At 36.7% G+C, this 16,669-nt stretch overlaps 1 protein-coding gene across 1 annotated transcript in view; it reads left to right on the forward strand.

Annotated features, from left to right (window-relative positions):
• LOC114666084 (interferon gamma receptor 1-like) overlaps nt 1-14,481 on the forward strand; it is a 73,178-nt gene extending 58,697 nt beyond the window's left edge. The window contains exons 5-8 of the mRNA XM_028820820.2: nt 7,435-7,467; nt 9,003-9,147; nt 9,895-10,016; nt 10,936-14,481. Of these exons, the coding sequence (XP_028676653.1) occupies nt 7,435-7,467; nt 9,003-9,147; nt 9,895-10,016; nt 10,936-11,394 (759 nt within the window). The 3' untranslated portion in view covers nt 11,395-14,481. The remainder of the gene's footprint in view (nt 1-7,434; nt 7,468-9,002; nt 9,148-9,894; nt 10,017-10,935) is intronic.
• The last annotated feature ends 2,188 nt before the right edge of the window (nt 14,482-16,669 follow it).

The raw sequence follows: 16,669 nt of genomic DNA on the forward strand, positions 1-16,669 counted from the left end.
CATTCTTTATAAATCCTACACTGAAATAACCCCCATTAGTTGCTACTTTGATAAGAATCCCACCATCCTGAGCACCACTGCCACAAATGAAATTCAGGGTCTTGACTGTGCACTTTATTTAAAGGCATATATGTTGCACTGTGTTGCTTGTAGTTATTTTCATTGCTTGTTGTGATTATTTGTGATCTGTCAGCAATTCATAATGCAATTCTTCATGTTTGCTGTTGCACTCTCATTTCTTTATTTTTGTAGCTGTGGAGAAAAAAAAAGGAAGTATGTTTGAAGTTCATTGCTGACACATTCATTTAGCATGAAAATGTTGTAATTTTCATTTTCATTTCAGCTATTGCACTAGTTAAATATTTGTTTTTCATAGCAAAGGGAAGCACAGGAATACTCTCACTGGTTGAGACTATTTCTGATTGAAATGTGTTCATGGGAAAAAGGAAGCATTTGAAATGTGTTAAATGTTTACATCTCTCTATTATAAAATGAAAAAAACTTGGGACGAGACTTTCGGGCGATGAGACGTGATCTTCAGAGAGGGACACTTCCACGTTCCACAACACAGTCAAGTCACGTCATACTGACATCCACGTCAGACAGATTTGAAGAGAGACACTTTCACGTCCCATGATATGAATAAGCGTAGAACAAAGAGCAGCTTAAAAAAAAATAAGTTAAAGATGACACATCCATGACTAAGCGAAGCAGAAAGACCGGTGCGACGAGAAGAAACACAAAAGTGATGGAGAGAAAAGAATGCAAATTCTGAAAAAAGCAAAGACTTAGTGAAGAAGAAAGATCTGCACGTTAAAAAGACACCTAAAAGCGATGGAGAGAAAAAAAATGCACAATAAAAGGCAATAAAGAAAAATAATAATCTATGTGCAAATTCGGAAAATAAGGAAGTAATAATCAGTCCGGACCAAGTAAATTTGAAAAACGAGTAGGTCCAAATGGGGTCACAAATAAAAAACAATTATTAAAAGAGAAAGTTGAACTTCATAAACTACTAAGCGAAGAAGAAAGAGTCTGGGTCAGAAATAAGACAAAGTAGAACTACAAAAACGAATAAGCGGAGAAGAGAGAGCAAACAGGGTTACAAATAAAAGACAAAGTACAACTTCATAAACGACTACGCAAAGAAGAAAGAGCTGCGCGGCGAAGAGAAACAAAAGCGTTGGGAGAGAAAAGAATCCAGAAAAAGAACAATAAGAATTATGTGCAAATTCAGAAAATAAAGAAAGTGATAATCAGCCCGGAACAAGTGGAATAGAAAACCTGGACAAGAAAGTTGATATAGTACATCTTCCACAAATAACATTAGACACAAAAGGAGATCTTGATATGCCATTCATATTAAAACATTTACAGTTTCCTGTGAGAATAGCTTTTGCAATGGTAATTAACAAATCACAAGGACAAACATTTGGAAAAGTCGGTTTATTTATAAGAGAGAAAGAAACGATATCCACTCACAACAGTTATATGTTGCATTATCACGATGTAAGACCAAACAAGGAATAAAAATTCAATACGATCTTGAAGAAAAGTTAATTCCAAATATTGTTTTACTTAAGTTTTAAAGTAAAAGTGAACATAATGCATATATAACAATTACCAAGAAAAAAAAAATCTCTTTAAAATGTATTTCGGGTTAACTAAAACTGGGGGTTGGTGAGCGAAGTGAGCAGGGGGTGGAGACCCCTAGTTATTTATATAGTAGGGATATTCAGACCAAATGAAATTTTACGTTGTTTCAGATAATGGGAATAACTTAGGAACCAATTCTGCATCAAGACACAGGATACATGTACACACACACACACAACCACTCACACTAGACCATTTTAGAGGCCTCCAAAATATAATTTTAAATGCATATCTTTGGGATTGTGCATCCGGCGCCGCCGTGAGTGGCAGCCTTTTCAGCAGCTCCGTGTAGGACTATATGTGTATGTGTACTTTTCTACTTTTATTTTTCTATTTTTATTTATTGATCACTCCTATTACTTTATTTTATGTGGATTCCTTCCCTGGACACACTTACTTTTACAACGTGGGCATGGATTTTAACACGCCGAGACTCGCCTATTCAAGTACTCAACTTCGGGCGCTGAGAACAAATGCCAGTGCCGGTGTGGTTCCATATTTACCCGACGAGGTAAGAAGGCGGTATCGTGGCAGCAGAGCCGGCACTAAGCTAAAAAAGAAGCGGCTTGCGAGAAAGTGGCGTTTCAAGCCTTCGGTGCCTTCTGTGATTCTGGGGAATGTAAACTCAATCTCAAATAAGATCGACGAACTGGCTGCGCTGGTGAAAAATGTAAGGACCTACAGAGAATGCAGTTTGTTGTGTTTTTGCGAAACGTGGCTAAATAACACCATCCCAGATGCCAACGTGGAGCTACCCGGGTTTAGCACAGTTAGAGCGGACAGAGATGCAAGTACCTGTGGTAAGCACAAAGGAGGAGGACTCGCTCTCTATGTTAATACACGGTGGTGTCACTCTGGACATGTTAACGTCAAAATCTCCACTTGCTGCAGGGATATCGAACTGTTGGCCGTAAGTTTACGTCCCTACTATTTGCCCAGAGAGTTTGGACATGTCATTGTTGTTATTGTATACATTCCTCCTCGGGCAGACGTGGAGTCAGCGAGTGACATCATCCATTCCGCTGTTGCTAAGTTACAAACGCAGCACCCTGAGGCGCTTGTGCTAATCGCTGGAGACTTTAACCATGTGACGCTGGACAAAACATTACCTGCATTCTCCCAGTATGTGGACTGTAACACCCGGGGAAATAAGACTATTGATTTACTGTATGCAAACGTTAAAGACGCATACAGCGCCACCCCGCTGCCTGCGCTTGGGAAAGGAGATCATAACCTGGTTCAGCTTCAGCCTCACTATAAACCAAAAGTTAGAGTCCTACCTGTAACCAAACGATCATTCAGGAAGTGGACCCCGGAGGCTGAGAATACTCTGAGAGAACTTTTTTGGAACTACAGACTGGGATATCCTGCAGGGATCTCATAATGAGAACATTGAGGAAGTTGTTGACTGAACTACTGACTACATCAACTTCTGTATGGACATTGTAGTTCCTGTAAGAACAGTACGCTGCTATGCTAACAACAAGCCATGGATTACAAGTAACATCAAGGGCCTTTTGAATCAGAAGAAAAGGGCTTTTAAAGACGGTGATCAGCATGAGCTCAAGCGCGTGCAGAAGGAACTCCGAGTCCAACTCAGGGCGGCGAAGGAGCAGCACAGGAGAAAGCTGGAGCAGAAGTTGCAGAATAACAGCATGAAGGAAGTGTGGGATGGGATGAAGATCATCACTGGCTGCAGCTCGAAGCGGGGTACCACCATTGAGAGAGACGTGAAGAGAGCAAACCAAATGAACAACTTTTTTAACAGGTTTGACCACCCTAACCCACTCTCACTCTCACCTCGGAGTACTGCACCCTCCACACATCCTTCTGCTGATACCAGCATAGGAAAAACATCCCCACCCATAATAACAACAGCGCAAGTGAGCAGAGAGCTGAGGAGACTTCGTGCCAGCAAAGCAGCAGGTCCAGATGGAGTATCGCCACGACTTCTGAAGGTCTGTGCATCGGAGCTGGGGGGTCCTCTACAGCGCATCTTCAACCTGAGCCTGGAACAGGGGAGAGTCCCGAGGCTTTGGAAAACATCTTGTATCACCCCAGTCCCAAAGGTATCACGTCCTAGTGAGCTGAATGACTTTCGGCCTGTTGCTCTGACATCACATGTGATGAAGACCATGGAGAGGCTGCTGCTTCACCACCTTAGGCCACAGGTTCAACACGCCCTTGACCCTCTGCAGTTTGCATATCAGGAGAAGGTGGGAGCAGAAGATGCCATCATCTATATGCTACACCGATCCCTCTCTCACTTGGACAGAGGCAGTGGTGCTGTAAGAATTATGTTTCTAGACTTCTCTAGCGCCTTCAACACAATCCAACCTCTGCTCCTTAGGGACAAGCTGACAGAGATGGGATTAGATTCATACCTAGTGGCATGGATCGTGGACTATCTTAAAGACAGACCTCAGTATGTGCGTCTTGGGAACTGCACGTCTGACATTGTGGTCAGCAACACAGGAGCGCCACAAGGGACTGTACTTTCTCCGGTCCTGTTCAGCCTATATACATCGGACTTCCAATACAACTCGGAGTCCTGCCATGTGCAAAAGTTCGCTGATGACACTGCTATCGTGGGCTGTATCAGGAATGGGCTGGAGGAGGAGTATAGGGACCTAATCAATGACTTTGTTAAATGGTCCGACTCAAACCACCTACACCTGAACACCAGCAAAACCAAGGAGCTGGTGGTGGATTTTAGGAGGCCCAGACCCCTCATAGACCCAGTGATCATCAAAGGTGACTGTGTGCAGATGGTGCAGACCTATAAATATCTGGGAGTGCAGCTGGATGATAAATTAGACTGGACTGCCAATACTGATGCGCTGTGCAAGAAAGGACAAAGCCGGTTATACTTCCTTAGAAGGCTGGCTTCCTTCAACATCTGCAATAAGATGCTGCAGATGTTCTATCAAACAGTTGTGGCGAGCGCCCTCTTCTACGCAGTGGTGTGCTGGGGAGGCAGCATTAAGAGGAAAGACGCCTCACGCCTGGACAAACTGGTGAGGAAGGCAGGCTCTATTGTTGGCATGGAGCTGGACAGTTTGACATCTGTGGCAGAGCGAAGGGCGCTCAGAAGGCTCCTATCAATTATGGAGAATCCACTGCATCCACTTAATAGTATCATCTCCAGACAGAAGAGCAGCTTCAGCGACAGATTGCTGTCACTGTCCTGCTCCACAGACAGATTGAGGAGATCGTTCCTCCCCCAAACTATGCGACTCTTTAATTCCACCAGGGGGGGTAAACGTTAATATTTAACATTATACATAGTTATTGTCTGTTTTTTTCACCTGTATTATTATCATTCTTTAATTTAATATTATTTATTGTATCAGTATGCTGCTGCTGAAGAATGTGAATTTCAATGATGAAACATCTCAATGATGATGAATAGAATGGGATAAACCTGTGTCATAGCAAAAGTTTCTAAATTGATCACTCCTATCACTTTCTTTCTTTCTTTTATGTGGATTTGTTAAACGTTAACATTATTCAAAGTTATTGTCTGTTTTTACCTGCATTTTTATTACTCTTTAATTTAATATTGTTTCTTTATCAGTATGCTGCTGCTGGAGTATGTGAATTTTCCCTTGGGGATTAATAAAGTATCTATCTATCTATCTATCTATCTATCTATCTATCTATCTATCTATCTATCTATCTATCTATCTATCTATCTATCTATCTATCTATCTATCTATCTATCTATCTATCTATCTATCTATAACAAGAGTATTTGGGGGGGGAAAAAAAAAAAAAAAAACCACAAACTGTAATATACAAGGTGGTAACTCCACACAGGCAGTTTAAAGCCCTCTCTCCAATCCCCCCAAAGTCAAAGCTAGCCTCCAGGAGCTAAGAGGTAGAAAACCTCCAAGCCTGGGTGCAAGTCTACTTTGTCGTCTTGTTTTTTTCTGTGCAGCCTGCATCCCAGATTTAATATGGTGTTAACAGAGATTGCATAAATGATTGATAAACCTAAAACCACTATCATGTTTACATTGCAAAATTTTTCCCAGTCTGACATTCTAAACATAATTACTTCAGGCTTGGTTGTTTTATTATTTTTCACATTTCAGAAAATATATCTTGCCGTCTGTTTTGAAGACCTCTCTAAAAGAATGCTGTAAAAGATAACACAATTCAAATCAATACAGATTCAGAGTTTAAATTATTGCCTAGCAGCCTGCAATACTACTTTTTAAAAGATGCAAAGTTTAAAGTTTTCAACACAAGATCTTGTTTAAATACTTATCTAAATGGTTTAATATATTTTGTTTAAAAAGCATTAGTCCAGTTTGAGTTCTGTGATAGTTAAATCAGTCATCTTTAAGTAGTTTATTTGAAAAATCTTCACAATGGCTCTTTTCTGTCGCCATGCACCCATATAATATTCGGTGATATCTGAGCCTTCCCATTAGGGCTCATTCATTTTTCTATATAGTGTCACTCATAAGATGGTTTTAAATGTTCACAAATAAAAAGCCAAAGTATCTTAATGGTTACAGATTTGACTGTGTAGAAAGGTAATGGCTGAGAAACTCGACATCTGTTAAAATAATCAAAACTGATCCAATCCGTGATCCATATGAAATGGATAATTTTTTTCCATTTGTGTAAGAATTTTGTATCAGGGAGATCAGGGGTTTAATATAAATTACACAGCATGCCCCTTTTCTTACCGAGTGAGATGCAGGACCTTAAAGAGCCACTAGATGTCACTGCACTACAGAGCTTTGATATTTAAAGCATACAGCCGTACAGGTTTGATGACAATGTTACTGACCTAAACAATTTGCTGTGACATTGCAAACATTTTATAACTCAGGTTTGTAGTGCCTTGTACAATTAAAAAAGCAAAACTATAACAAACTAAAACCTAATATGCTGTTATGGGCTACTTTTATAGCATAAGTTGGTATAATGTAGTTACGGGGGAGTCCTTAGTTAATGATGGACAGGAGCAGATAATGCAGTTCCTGTTCCTAATTTATTTCCTTACTGTAGTCCTTGGATAAAAAGCTTTCACATTCTCTGTGTTGGCATTGTTTTATTTTTCTAGCTACAAGTGTACAACAGGCTTGAAAGATTTATTACGCATCTACACTGGGTATGCCTCTGATTTTGTTTTATTATATTACTAACTGTGTTGCCCATCTAAGACAGGTTGAAAGCTAAGTAGACCTCAGCGTTAACATTTGCAGTGCACCATGCAGTGCTTTTGTCTTTATTATATGCCAGTTGATAGGGATTTGTGAAAGCAGTGTTAATGTTTGTGACGCACCACCTGTTGGAATGGCAAGTGCAATGAAGTGTATTACTAAAAAGCGCTATATAAATGCAAAGAATTTATTTTTATTTAAAAAAAAATATTTGTGATGTGCCATCTTGTGGAATAGCAGAGACATAGCAACTGGCTAGACACACAGAGACAGACGCATCCTCTTAATAAGGTGGACAAGAGACAATAAGGAATAAAAGGTTACCTTATTTTTGTGCCATATTATGCAAAGTAACTTGTTTTGTTTATGTACAAGCTTTGAGTAGCCTTGAAAAAAAGACTACAGTTGCTCATAAGATAAAAAAAAAGTTAATGAAGGGAGATTCAATCACTGTATTTGACACATCCTCATAATATGTTTTAAATCGCTTGCATTGCACCACAACAGAATATAGATATAGATCATTAACCTTGCCTGAAGCTATTTAATAGAAACTGTTAACCCTGTTTTTTTTATTCTTTCTTTTTTATTTTTTTAGGTTTCAACACCATCTACTTTACTTCACTTTACAGTAAGTGCACTTGTTTTTGAATTTACTTTTCTGTTTTATGAGAAAGCAAGCTTCTTCCATATACATTTATACATTTAATGAAACATAAGTATGTACTGTATTTGAGTGGTATGACTTAACTGTATCTAAAGTTTTTGAACACAGGGTACATTATGTAAACACATTTCTTTTCCATTTCTACTTTATGGCATAATTGTATATATTCTAACTGCTTTTGGAATGGCCAAAAATGTATTCACCCTAACTAAAGACCAATCTCTAAAGAATACTAAACTACATAAAGTCTTAGGGTTTTTGGCAGTTGCCATAATTATAATAATAGTTTTCCCTTTCTGAAAAATCTACCACCCTTACCTTCTGGGCAACATACGGATTCATTTAAGTAGCATTATACATTGAGTAAAATACTCATTACCAGAAAAATCATTAAGCTATTAAATGATTATAGAGCAATTTCTGTTGCTCTGACAGGATGACAAGATGCGCTGGTAGAAACCAAATCATAATGTATTAAAATGTACAAAAGAAGTGACACAGCTTGATCTAATGTACCACAGGCTTCATTTTTACTATGGTGACCTCCAGTGCTGGCTCTGCCAAGTTCTCCTAATGAGCCCATGAGTAACAGACCTCAGTAGACCTCATGTTCAGATGGAATGTTTTTTGAAACTCACCCATGTGTAATGAAATGCTGTTTGAAGAGCGTGTTGTGTTTAAAATCTGAACCATTTATTTTAGAATTTGTACTGGCTAAAATGTCATTTTGTGAAAACATCCCAATTCTTACTTTCTGCTTCAGGTCTTTTCTTTTAAATTGAATTGGCACTAGATTTAGAAAATCTTTATCTTAATGCAATGGTAGGGACCCTGTTAGGATTGTCTCTGCTTGCTCCCTCTTAGGTAAATGGAAAACCTGTTAATGAAATTCAAAACACTCTTAAATCTCCACTGACCAGTCCAGGCATCCCTTCTGGTCTTGTATGACAATGTGGTTTGACATAAAGTCTGGAAATAATCAGTTAATAATTAATTAATAATCTTCTTTCGGCTGCTCCCATTAGGGGTTGCCACAGCGGATCATCTTCTTCCATATCTTCCTGTCCTCTGCATCTTGCTCTGTCACACCCATCACCTTCATGTCCTCTCTCACCACATCCATAAACCTTCACTTAGACCTTCCTCTTTTCCTTTTCCCTGACAGCTCTATCCTTAACATCCTTCTCCCAATATACTCAGCACCTCTCCTCTGCACATGTCCAAACCAACACAATCTCGCCTCTGACTTTGTCTCCGAACCGTCCAGCTTGAGATGACCCTCTAATGTACTCATTTCTAATCCTATCCATCCTCATCACACCCAGTGCAAATCTTAACATCTTTAACTCTGCTACCTCCAGCTCTGTCTCCTGCTATAATAATTAATAATAATAATTAATAATTTATGATGCTGTCATGTCTGTGTGTTGGGTGTGTGTGTAAATATATAATGTTCAGGATAGTTAAATTCTTTTTTTTTCTTGTATTTTTTAAACTAGTGTCCTCGTAATCAACAGAGATGTAAAGCTAAAGTGCTTGTACCAAAAGAAGATGCTGAATACTGCTTTTCATTTGAAGGGAAAATATTTGAGATGCCAATTAATACCTCAAAAGATGTTTGTTTGACTGACCCTGCAAAAGAAGGTACTTTTTAAACTATGTAGCATAATAGTATTTTTTTTATTTTGAAATTACTTGAAAACATTGTTTCTTCATTGAATGTACACGTTCTATTTTATTTAAAGGTTTAATCAAAGAAAAATATTGAAACTGGAATGTCTATTACAATGGCAGAATGCCAATAAGGCAACTAAACTCTGATAATGTACAAATTAGTAAAGAAATTAAATTCTTTTATTTAGTGCTGTATTGAGAAATATAAAAATAGGAAAATATGTAAGGACCCTGGTGGGGGTTGCGTAATCATATGTGGTAGTAAATGCTGGTCTGTCTTCATCTGTCACACTCACATCCCTCTGAAAAGCAGTTTATTCCATTTAAGATTTTGCTAGTAACTAAATTTCTTCAAGCATGTGTGAGATATAGATATAGACAGACAGACAGATAGATAGATAATCTTTTTTTTGTTGTTGTTGTTTTTTAAGACTTGGCTAACATGTCTACTTGCTAGACAACATTCACATTTAAGGGATTTCTTTAGTAGGAACATTTACTTTATTCTTTTTTTGAGCAGCATCTAAACTATACAAGAGATTACTTGTTCCTATTGCTATACTTTATTAAGTAAACATTTTGAGCCACAAGCTGTATTAGTAAACATTATTACAGTACACCCAATTATATGTTGTATTTAGCTTTTAAAGGTAACATTTAAAAAAGACACACTTTACATATCTGTATTTTTTCCCTTTTGTTCTCATCTGTTAACAGATAAAAGCCTGGCAATAATTCTTTCAGGAATAATCCTGATTCTTATTGCAGTTACAGTTTTAACTTCTTTATTGGTCTACAAGTTACTGAAGAGTAGAACTACTATTTTACCATCATCCTTGGTAAGTAAGCCTTTTTTCTGTATGACTAAAGTTTACCATATATTATTTTTATAAGTTACTAACTGTGCTACCCGTCTAAGCCGGGTTGAAATATAAGTAATCAACATAGACCACAGCCTTAATGTTTGCAGTGCTCAATGCAATGTGTATGTCCCTCGTTATATGAAATTTGGTATGGGATTCGTAAAAGCAGTGTTAATGTTTGAGATGTACCATATACTGGAATGACAAGTGCAATGAGTTTTATTACTAAAAATGTTTGTGATGTACCATATTTTGGAATGACAGATGTAACAACTAATGGCACACAGAGTGCCACTTATCTTGTTGTTAAGGTGGATTAATTTTGATGAAGGCTAAGTCCTAGCCATTGACTCAAAGCAGAGCTTCATCTATTGACTAAAATATTTTAAGACTTGAACTGTTTTAAGGAAAAACGTTTTGTGATTGTGTTTATTTAAATAAATGATCCATTACAAATGGGTGGTATGGTGGTGCAGTTGTAACTTTCCTACTCTGCAGTAAGGACATCGGGGTTCACGTCCTTTTTTTCCCTGTGTGGAGATTACATGCTCTCCCAGTGTTTTTGTGGGCTTCCTCTTACAGTCCAAAGACATGCAGGTTAGGTAAATTGGTGTTGCTAAATTGGGATGCTTTTTTCTTTTTGTACTATGGTGGATTACAAGACATCCATATATTAATGAATAAATTTTTATCTTGTCAGAATGCCTTAAAAGTTTAAAGGTTTGTCATATAACTGTTAACAGATTATAATTTGTAACCTCTGGGGGTAGAATTGCTACGTTCATTCTGTTTATATTCTGTCATTTCAAGTGCTTAATAATGATTTGTGTATATATCAAAATGTTGATATTGACAGTAAAATACAAACATTTATGTTAACTTTTCTCTATTTCAGCTTTTCTTCCTGAAAGGAATAAAACCTTTCAACTATATACAGAAAGAAGAAACGACTTGTTCTTCTGTCCGAACAGCGGAATCGCCAACAAGTAACCAAACACTATTACACGAAGAAGTGGGAGTAGATGAGATGTTTGATAAAGGTGTAGCATCGATGGAAAACTCCAGAATGAAAATTGGATGCAGTAATGTTGAAACAGAAACAGAACAAATATCATTTTTGGAAATCGTTAAACCAGAAAACAATCCCAATGTTGTGTTTGTTGACACTGGTGATGAGTTCACAAACCCTGATGAAGATATCAGAACAGTTTCAACAATGCTGGAAAGTGGATCTTCAACAGATAGCATTCAGTCAAATCCCATTGTATCATTTGGATATGACAGGCCCCAAGTGCTTGTAGAGATGAATTTTGATGATATAGTGGAGGGTTACAAACATACACAGCTCGAGTAAGATACTGTTAAGGCTTATCCCGCAGGGCAAGAGACTATCCATTTGTGGGTGTATCAGAAGGGAGAAAAGGAAATATTTAGCACTTAATGCTACAAAGGTGAAGTTGTTCAGATGCTCTTCTTATTAGTCTGTGAACAGAAATTGTGCCTGAGTCTTCAATTCCTTTTTGGAAATACCATAATCTGAATGAGTTCTTCCCAGTTAAAACTACTAAGCTACCGTGTGAATTGATTTAGCATTAATTTATTGTTATACAGGTTTATTATTGATAAAGTTTATTCATTTTAAAGGGCCTTCTTGAGAGAGGCAATTTGGTCACTTACTGTAAATTTTGCCATCAGTTTCATGTTTTGAATTAGACAGATCTTTGTACATAATGTATTTAATTGTAGACATAATTGGTAAGGAGTAGGTTACAACTGCTTCAGATTGTTTTAATCTAACTCAAAGTCAGAAACCAGAACAGCTAGGTATCTTGGTAGCTTTTCATTTACAGAAATGTTATACTTGTGTATATGTAGTTGTTGAAAGTACTTGTATTTTAGTTGAAAAAAAAAAAAAAAACCTACAAAATAGGTATGCTCTGATCAGAGCTGATACGGATCATCAATAGTGCATGAGGAATAGAAGAACATAAATTACAAGCCATGATTCAACTAAAATGTTCCTAAGATGATTATCAATACACAAGGCTAACACGCTATTAACACATTTACATGTGAAATACACAACTTTGTCTTTTAAGCTAAGAGGCTTATTGTTTACTAAGCAGTGAGTACAAGTTCTTTTTTATTGGTTCTTTTCATTATAAACAATGTAAGTCGCTGTACTAAACACAAGCCAACTCACAGTTCACACTCAGAGAAGGAGTCCTTCATTTTAATTGAAGGGCAAAACGGAAAGGTCTGAGCTCATCAAACAAGACATGTCACTGTTTTCTTCCAATCCAAGTACAGGTGGATAACATCCATCTGCTGTGACTCCTAAGATTCCCTTTACCTCCGTTTATTACTTCACATTCTTTAATGGAAGAGTAGTGAAAAGTCAAGCAAAATGACACCTTTTATTGGCAAACTAAAAAGATTACAATGTGCAAGCTTTCGAGGCAACTCAGACCCCTTCTTCAGGCAAGATGTATGTAAGGTGTCATTTTGCTTGACTTTTCACTACATTCATAATGGCTAACACTGTACAGCACTTTAATGGAAAAGCAAATTTTCCTGTCTTCACTCACAGATATCCGTTTATAGGAATTTCCATCAGCAAAACAACATGTGTGATTCCTAAAGTACTGTAATGCTTCCCATAAAGGAGTACTACGACTAGGTTGCCATAAACCTTAGTAAGGTAGATTCTAATAAAAAGAAAAAAACTTTTTGAGATCAGCCAATTTATTAATTACCAATCAAGTCGCTTGGAGTGAAAATTGACTGAGTTAGATTGGTGTCGGAGCACCACCAGCACAAATTGCAATCTGGAAAGGGCTGTTTCCGAATCCTTTAGGCACTTTACAAGAAAATGTTGAAAATAAAATAATGAAGTAACAACATCATTTCTGTCAATTGTATATCGTACAGAGAAACCCCACCTCTCAAGTCTGACACTTCAGTATCATCACACAATTTGAGGTTATTTTACATTATTAATATATATTGAATACTGATGAGACATAGAGCTTCATAAACACTGCTCATTGTATACAGTTAGTTGTAAAATGAAGTTTATCGACCTTTTCTGGACTTCTGTTTGTGCCATTGAAGATGTTTTTTAGACATGGAGTACATGCTTTACAGTGCATTGTGTTCTATGGCAGTTAAGCCCTGTAGTGGACAGTAGGTGACACTTTAGTATATCCTACTTAGTGACTTGGGAGCAGTGTGATTGAAGTCCGGTCATTTTTTAAAGTAAACTTTTTGTTTATCAGGATGAAAGCTTCTTTTAATAACATTAAGTTGTTAAAAAAAAAAAAAAAAAAAAAAAAGAACACATTTAAGCACATTTGTTTACATAAGTTGAGTTATTTTATTTACATAATGATAAACACTTAGTTTTGTTTCAGGCTTTTGTATTCTTCAGTAGACTAGCTTGAAAATTAAAGTAAAATCTAATGTCTAATCAGGTTACGTTATTTTAACAACAACAACATTTATATAGCACATTTTCATACAAAAAGTAGCTCAAAGTGCTTTACATAATGAAGAGAAGAAAAATAAAAGACAAAATAAGAAATTAAAATAAGACGACATTAGTTAACATAGAAAGGAGTAAGGTCCGATGGCCAGGGTGGACAGAAAAAACAAAAAAAAAACTCCAGAAGGCTGGAGAAAAAAATAAAATCTGTAGGGGTTCCAGGCCACGAGACCGCCCAGTCCCCTTTGGGCATTCTACCTAACTTACATTTCAGATAAGAAGTATAATCACTTGTCATTTTCTTCAAAAGAAAGTCTTTAGTGGCATAAAGGCCACATTAATATAGATCATGAAGAGTGTCAGCAGTTCCATTATCAATTTTGGGTGACTGCACTTACAAATTAACTTTGACAACCACAAATTTCATTCTTAACTTGAGAATAGCATTACTTTGGAGCAGAGTGTAGTAAACTGTAGATTTAAAATTTAAACCAAGACAAGGATTCTTGAAAGCTGTGCAATACTCTGTTTTTCTTAATAGTAGGTCCGGTGTCTGTTTTCACAGTTAAACTTGTCAGGAAGACTTATTTTAAATATTAGGCTGACACCAGTAATAACTCCAAACAACACGTATCACAATACACAAAATCCTTCATACTACACGAAATCCCCCATAAACCCCATCAACACATAACCCAATCCCAGAACATCATTGAACTCCTGTGTGATACCAAAACCAGTTCCAGTGCACAGCGATTCTCGAAGCCGCTCAGTACCCTGCTTTCCTTAGTAGAAGGACTTGTGTCTCTTTTCACATTTAAACTGTCAAGAAGGTTTTTTAAGTATTAGGCGTCTGTTTGTTGTTCACTCTTTGCCAGTCTGTTAAGTGTCTTCATGTCATTCTCTTTACATGACTGGCACTATTACACTTATATTTTCAAAAAATAGTAATAATAATCCAGATCCATGTATATTCTGACTCGGGTCTATTATATACATTAATTTTGTCTGCCTGTCTATTATTGCAATGTTGCCTTTTTTCCTTTCTCCCAAACAAAAGATTGCACCAAACATTTATGAGACTGGAATATTTTGAATGTTTGCACTTTCAAATAACCGTTATGATCAAACTGTACATTTTAAAAATGACAGATTGTGACTCTAAATATGAGCTGCATTATTCAACACATGGCTTTGAAATACCTGTGACATTATTTGAAAAATAATGACACCTTAATCACTTTATGCTTAAAGTGGAAAAATGTACAAAAATAATAAAAATGGATAAAAATGTTAAGTTTTACATAGTACTGAAGAGTAGCTTCTTGTATGATTAGCCTTTTTCACACTTGTATTTTTCCTCAGGGTAAACTCTCTTCATATTATCCTGTATATTGATACAGTCACATAAGAAGGGCTTACTTAGGTCATGTCACTCTGGGTCCAAATTCTAAACCAATACATTTCTTTCTGGAGTTTCAGCAGTTTTCCCACTGATGAAATACAGTAAAGGAAATGGATCCAAGCAGTTAGATTTTTTTTTTAATATACCATGGCAGCACATATGTTTGAAGCTGGCATTTTAAATCTGATTAGTGCAAAAAGTTTTCGTGCTGCCATAAGATTGACATTGTGCCTTTTTTTTTTTAAAGGGGACAACTTAGCTGTTTTAATGACACGAGAGTCCACTTTGAAAGGCCAACTGCTTATCTTAGAGTTAAGCTGATGAAAAACAGCATCACAGGTCCCTTTTCAGTGGACCACAACTATGTGAAGGTACCTGCTCCTGGTCAGTATATGAGCTGTGACAATTTAAATCCTGGAACGACAGTGTTGTGTGTCCCCTGCTACAGAGTGTTACTGAAACATTGGAGCTGTTGAAAGTGGCGTATAGGGGAGGATGCTATGAAACATTTAAGTGTCTTTGAGTGACATAAGTGGTTCAAGAAGGGGTGAAAAGGTGTGAACAACAATGTCAGAGGTGGATCATCCATCATGACAAAGCCCTGAGCCATATTGGACTTGATGTTCATAATTACCATGCTAAGAAATTAATCCTCAAATTGGATCTCCCACTGTATTCACCTGAGTTAGCCCCTTGTGATTCCTGACTCTTCTCAAAAATAGGAACTGCCTTGAAAGAATGAAGATTTTCAGACATTTGGAACATCCAGAGTGACCTGACAAAGGAACTCAACAGAATTCCAGATATGTTTACAGCAATGGCAGCGTCATCTAACTAAATGCATTGCTGTGGAAGGAGATTGCTTTGGAGGTGACAGCACTTGCTATTGTACAGAGATATTGCACACATTTTTTTTCTGTGGATTAATTTCAGGAATTAAATTGTCACACCTTGTCTACATCTTCAGTAACTGCAATGCAATTAAATATATCTTTTTTTCTGATTTACAATATGATCCATAAGTTTAAATACTGTAAGTTGGAGCATTTCGGGTCAGGAACTTGGTAACGCACATACAACAAAACACGTAAAACAAAATTTTGAAAATGATGCAGAGATGAATGGTAGCTAAATAAATACACAACAATTAAGGTTATTACAAGATTACAACTAATTCACATTGTTTATTCTGTTATGATATACTGACATGTTTCGAAATGGAGTAAGTGAACATTGAATATAAAAAAAAAAAGTGGGTTAGCTGAAATTGTTACCATACCAGCAGAAGAAAGATAACACATTTTTACCTTAAGTAGTTACAAAAATGTCAGCTTTTGTTCAGTTTTGATGCTTTTGTTGTGTAGTGCGTTTCAGTAAGGCTGAACATTGCAAAAACAGATTATTGGATATAAAAGTTGAGATGTGAGATAAACGTGAGCCATTACTGGTTAAGTAACAATAAATAGATTTACGTGTCCTTTGTGAAAAGGGCTGATGTTTGGGTATCGTAAGCCATGCTTTCACCAAATGTATTTCTTATGCGAAGACATGGAAGAAACATTTTAAAGTGCTCTTGAATATATAATGTATATTTTTGTTTTGAAGATGTATATAATTGTCTCTTTACTAATTTAAGATAATTGCTTCCCCTTAAATGTGGTTGATTATTTTAATAAACAGCTTTTTGTAAATTACTTTGCTTTTATTCCGTTTAATTTAGATGAATATTACAGTAATCCC

The sequence above is a fragment of the Erpetoichthys calabaricus genome, chromosome 15 (assembly GCF_900747795.2).
Source record: "Erpetoichthys calabaricus chromosome 15, fErpCal1.3, whole genome shotgun sequence".
Classification (NCBI taxonomy): Eukaryota; Metazoa; Chordata; class Cladistia; order Polypteriformes; family Polypteridae; genus Erpetoichthys; species Erpetoichthys calabaricus.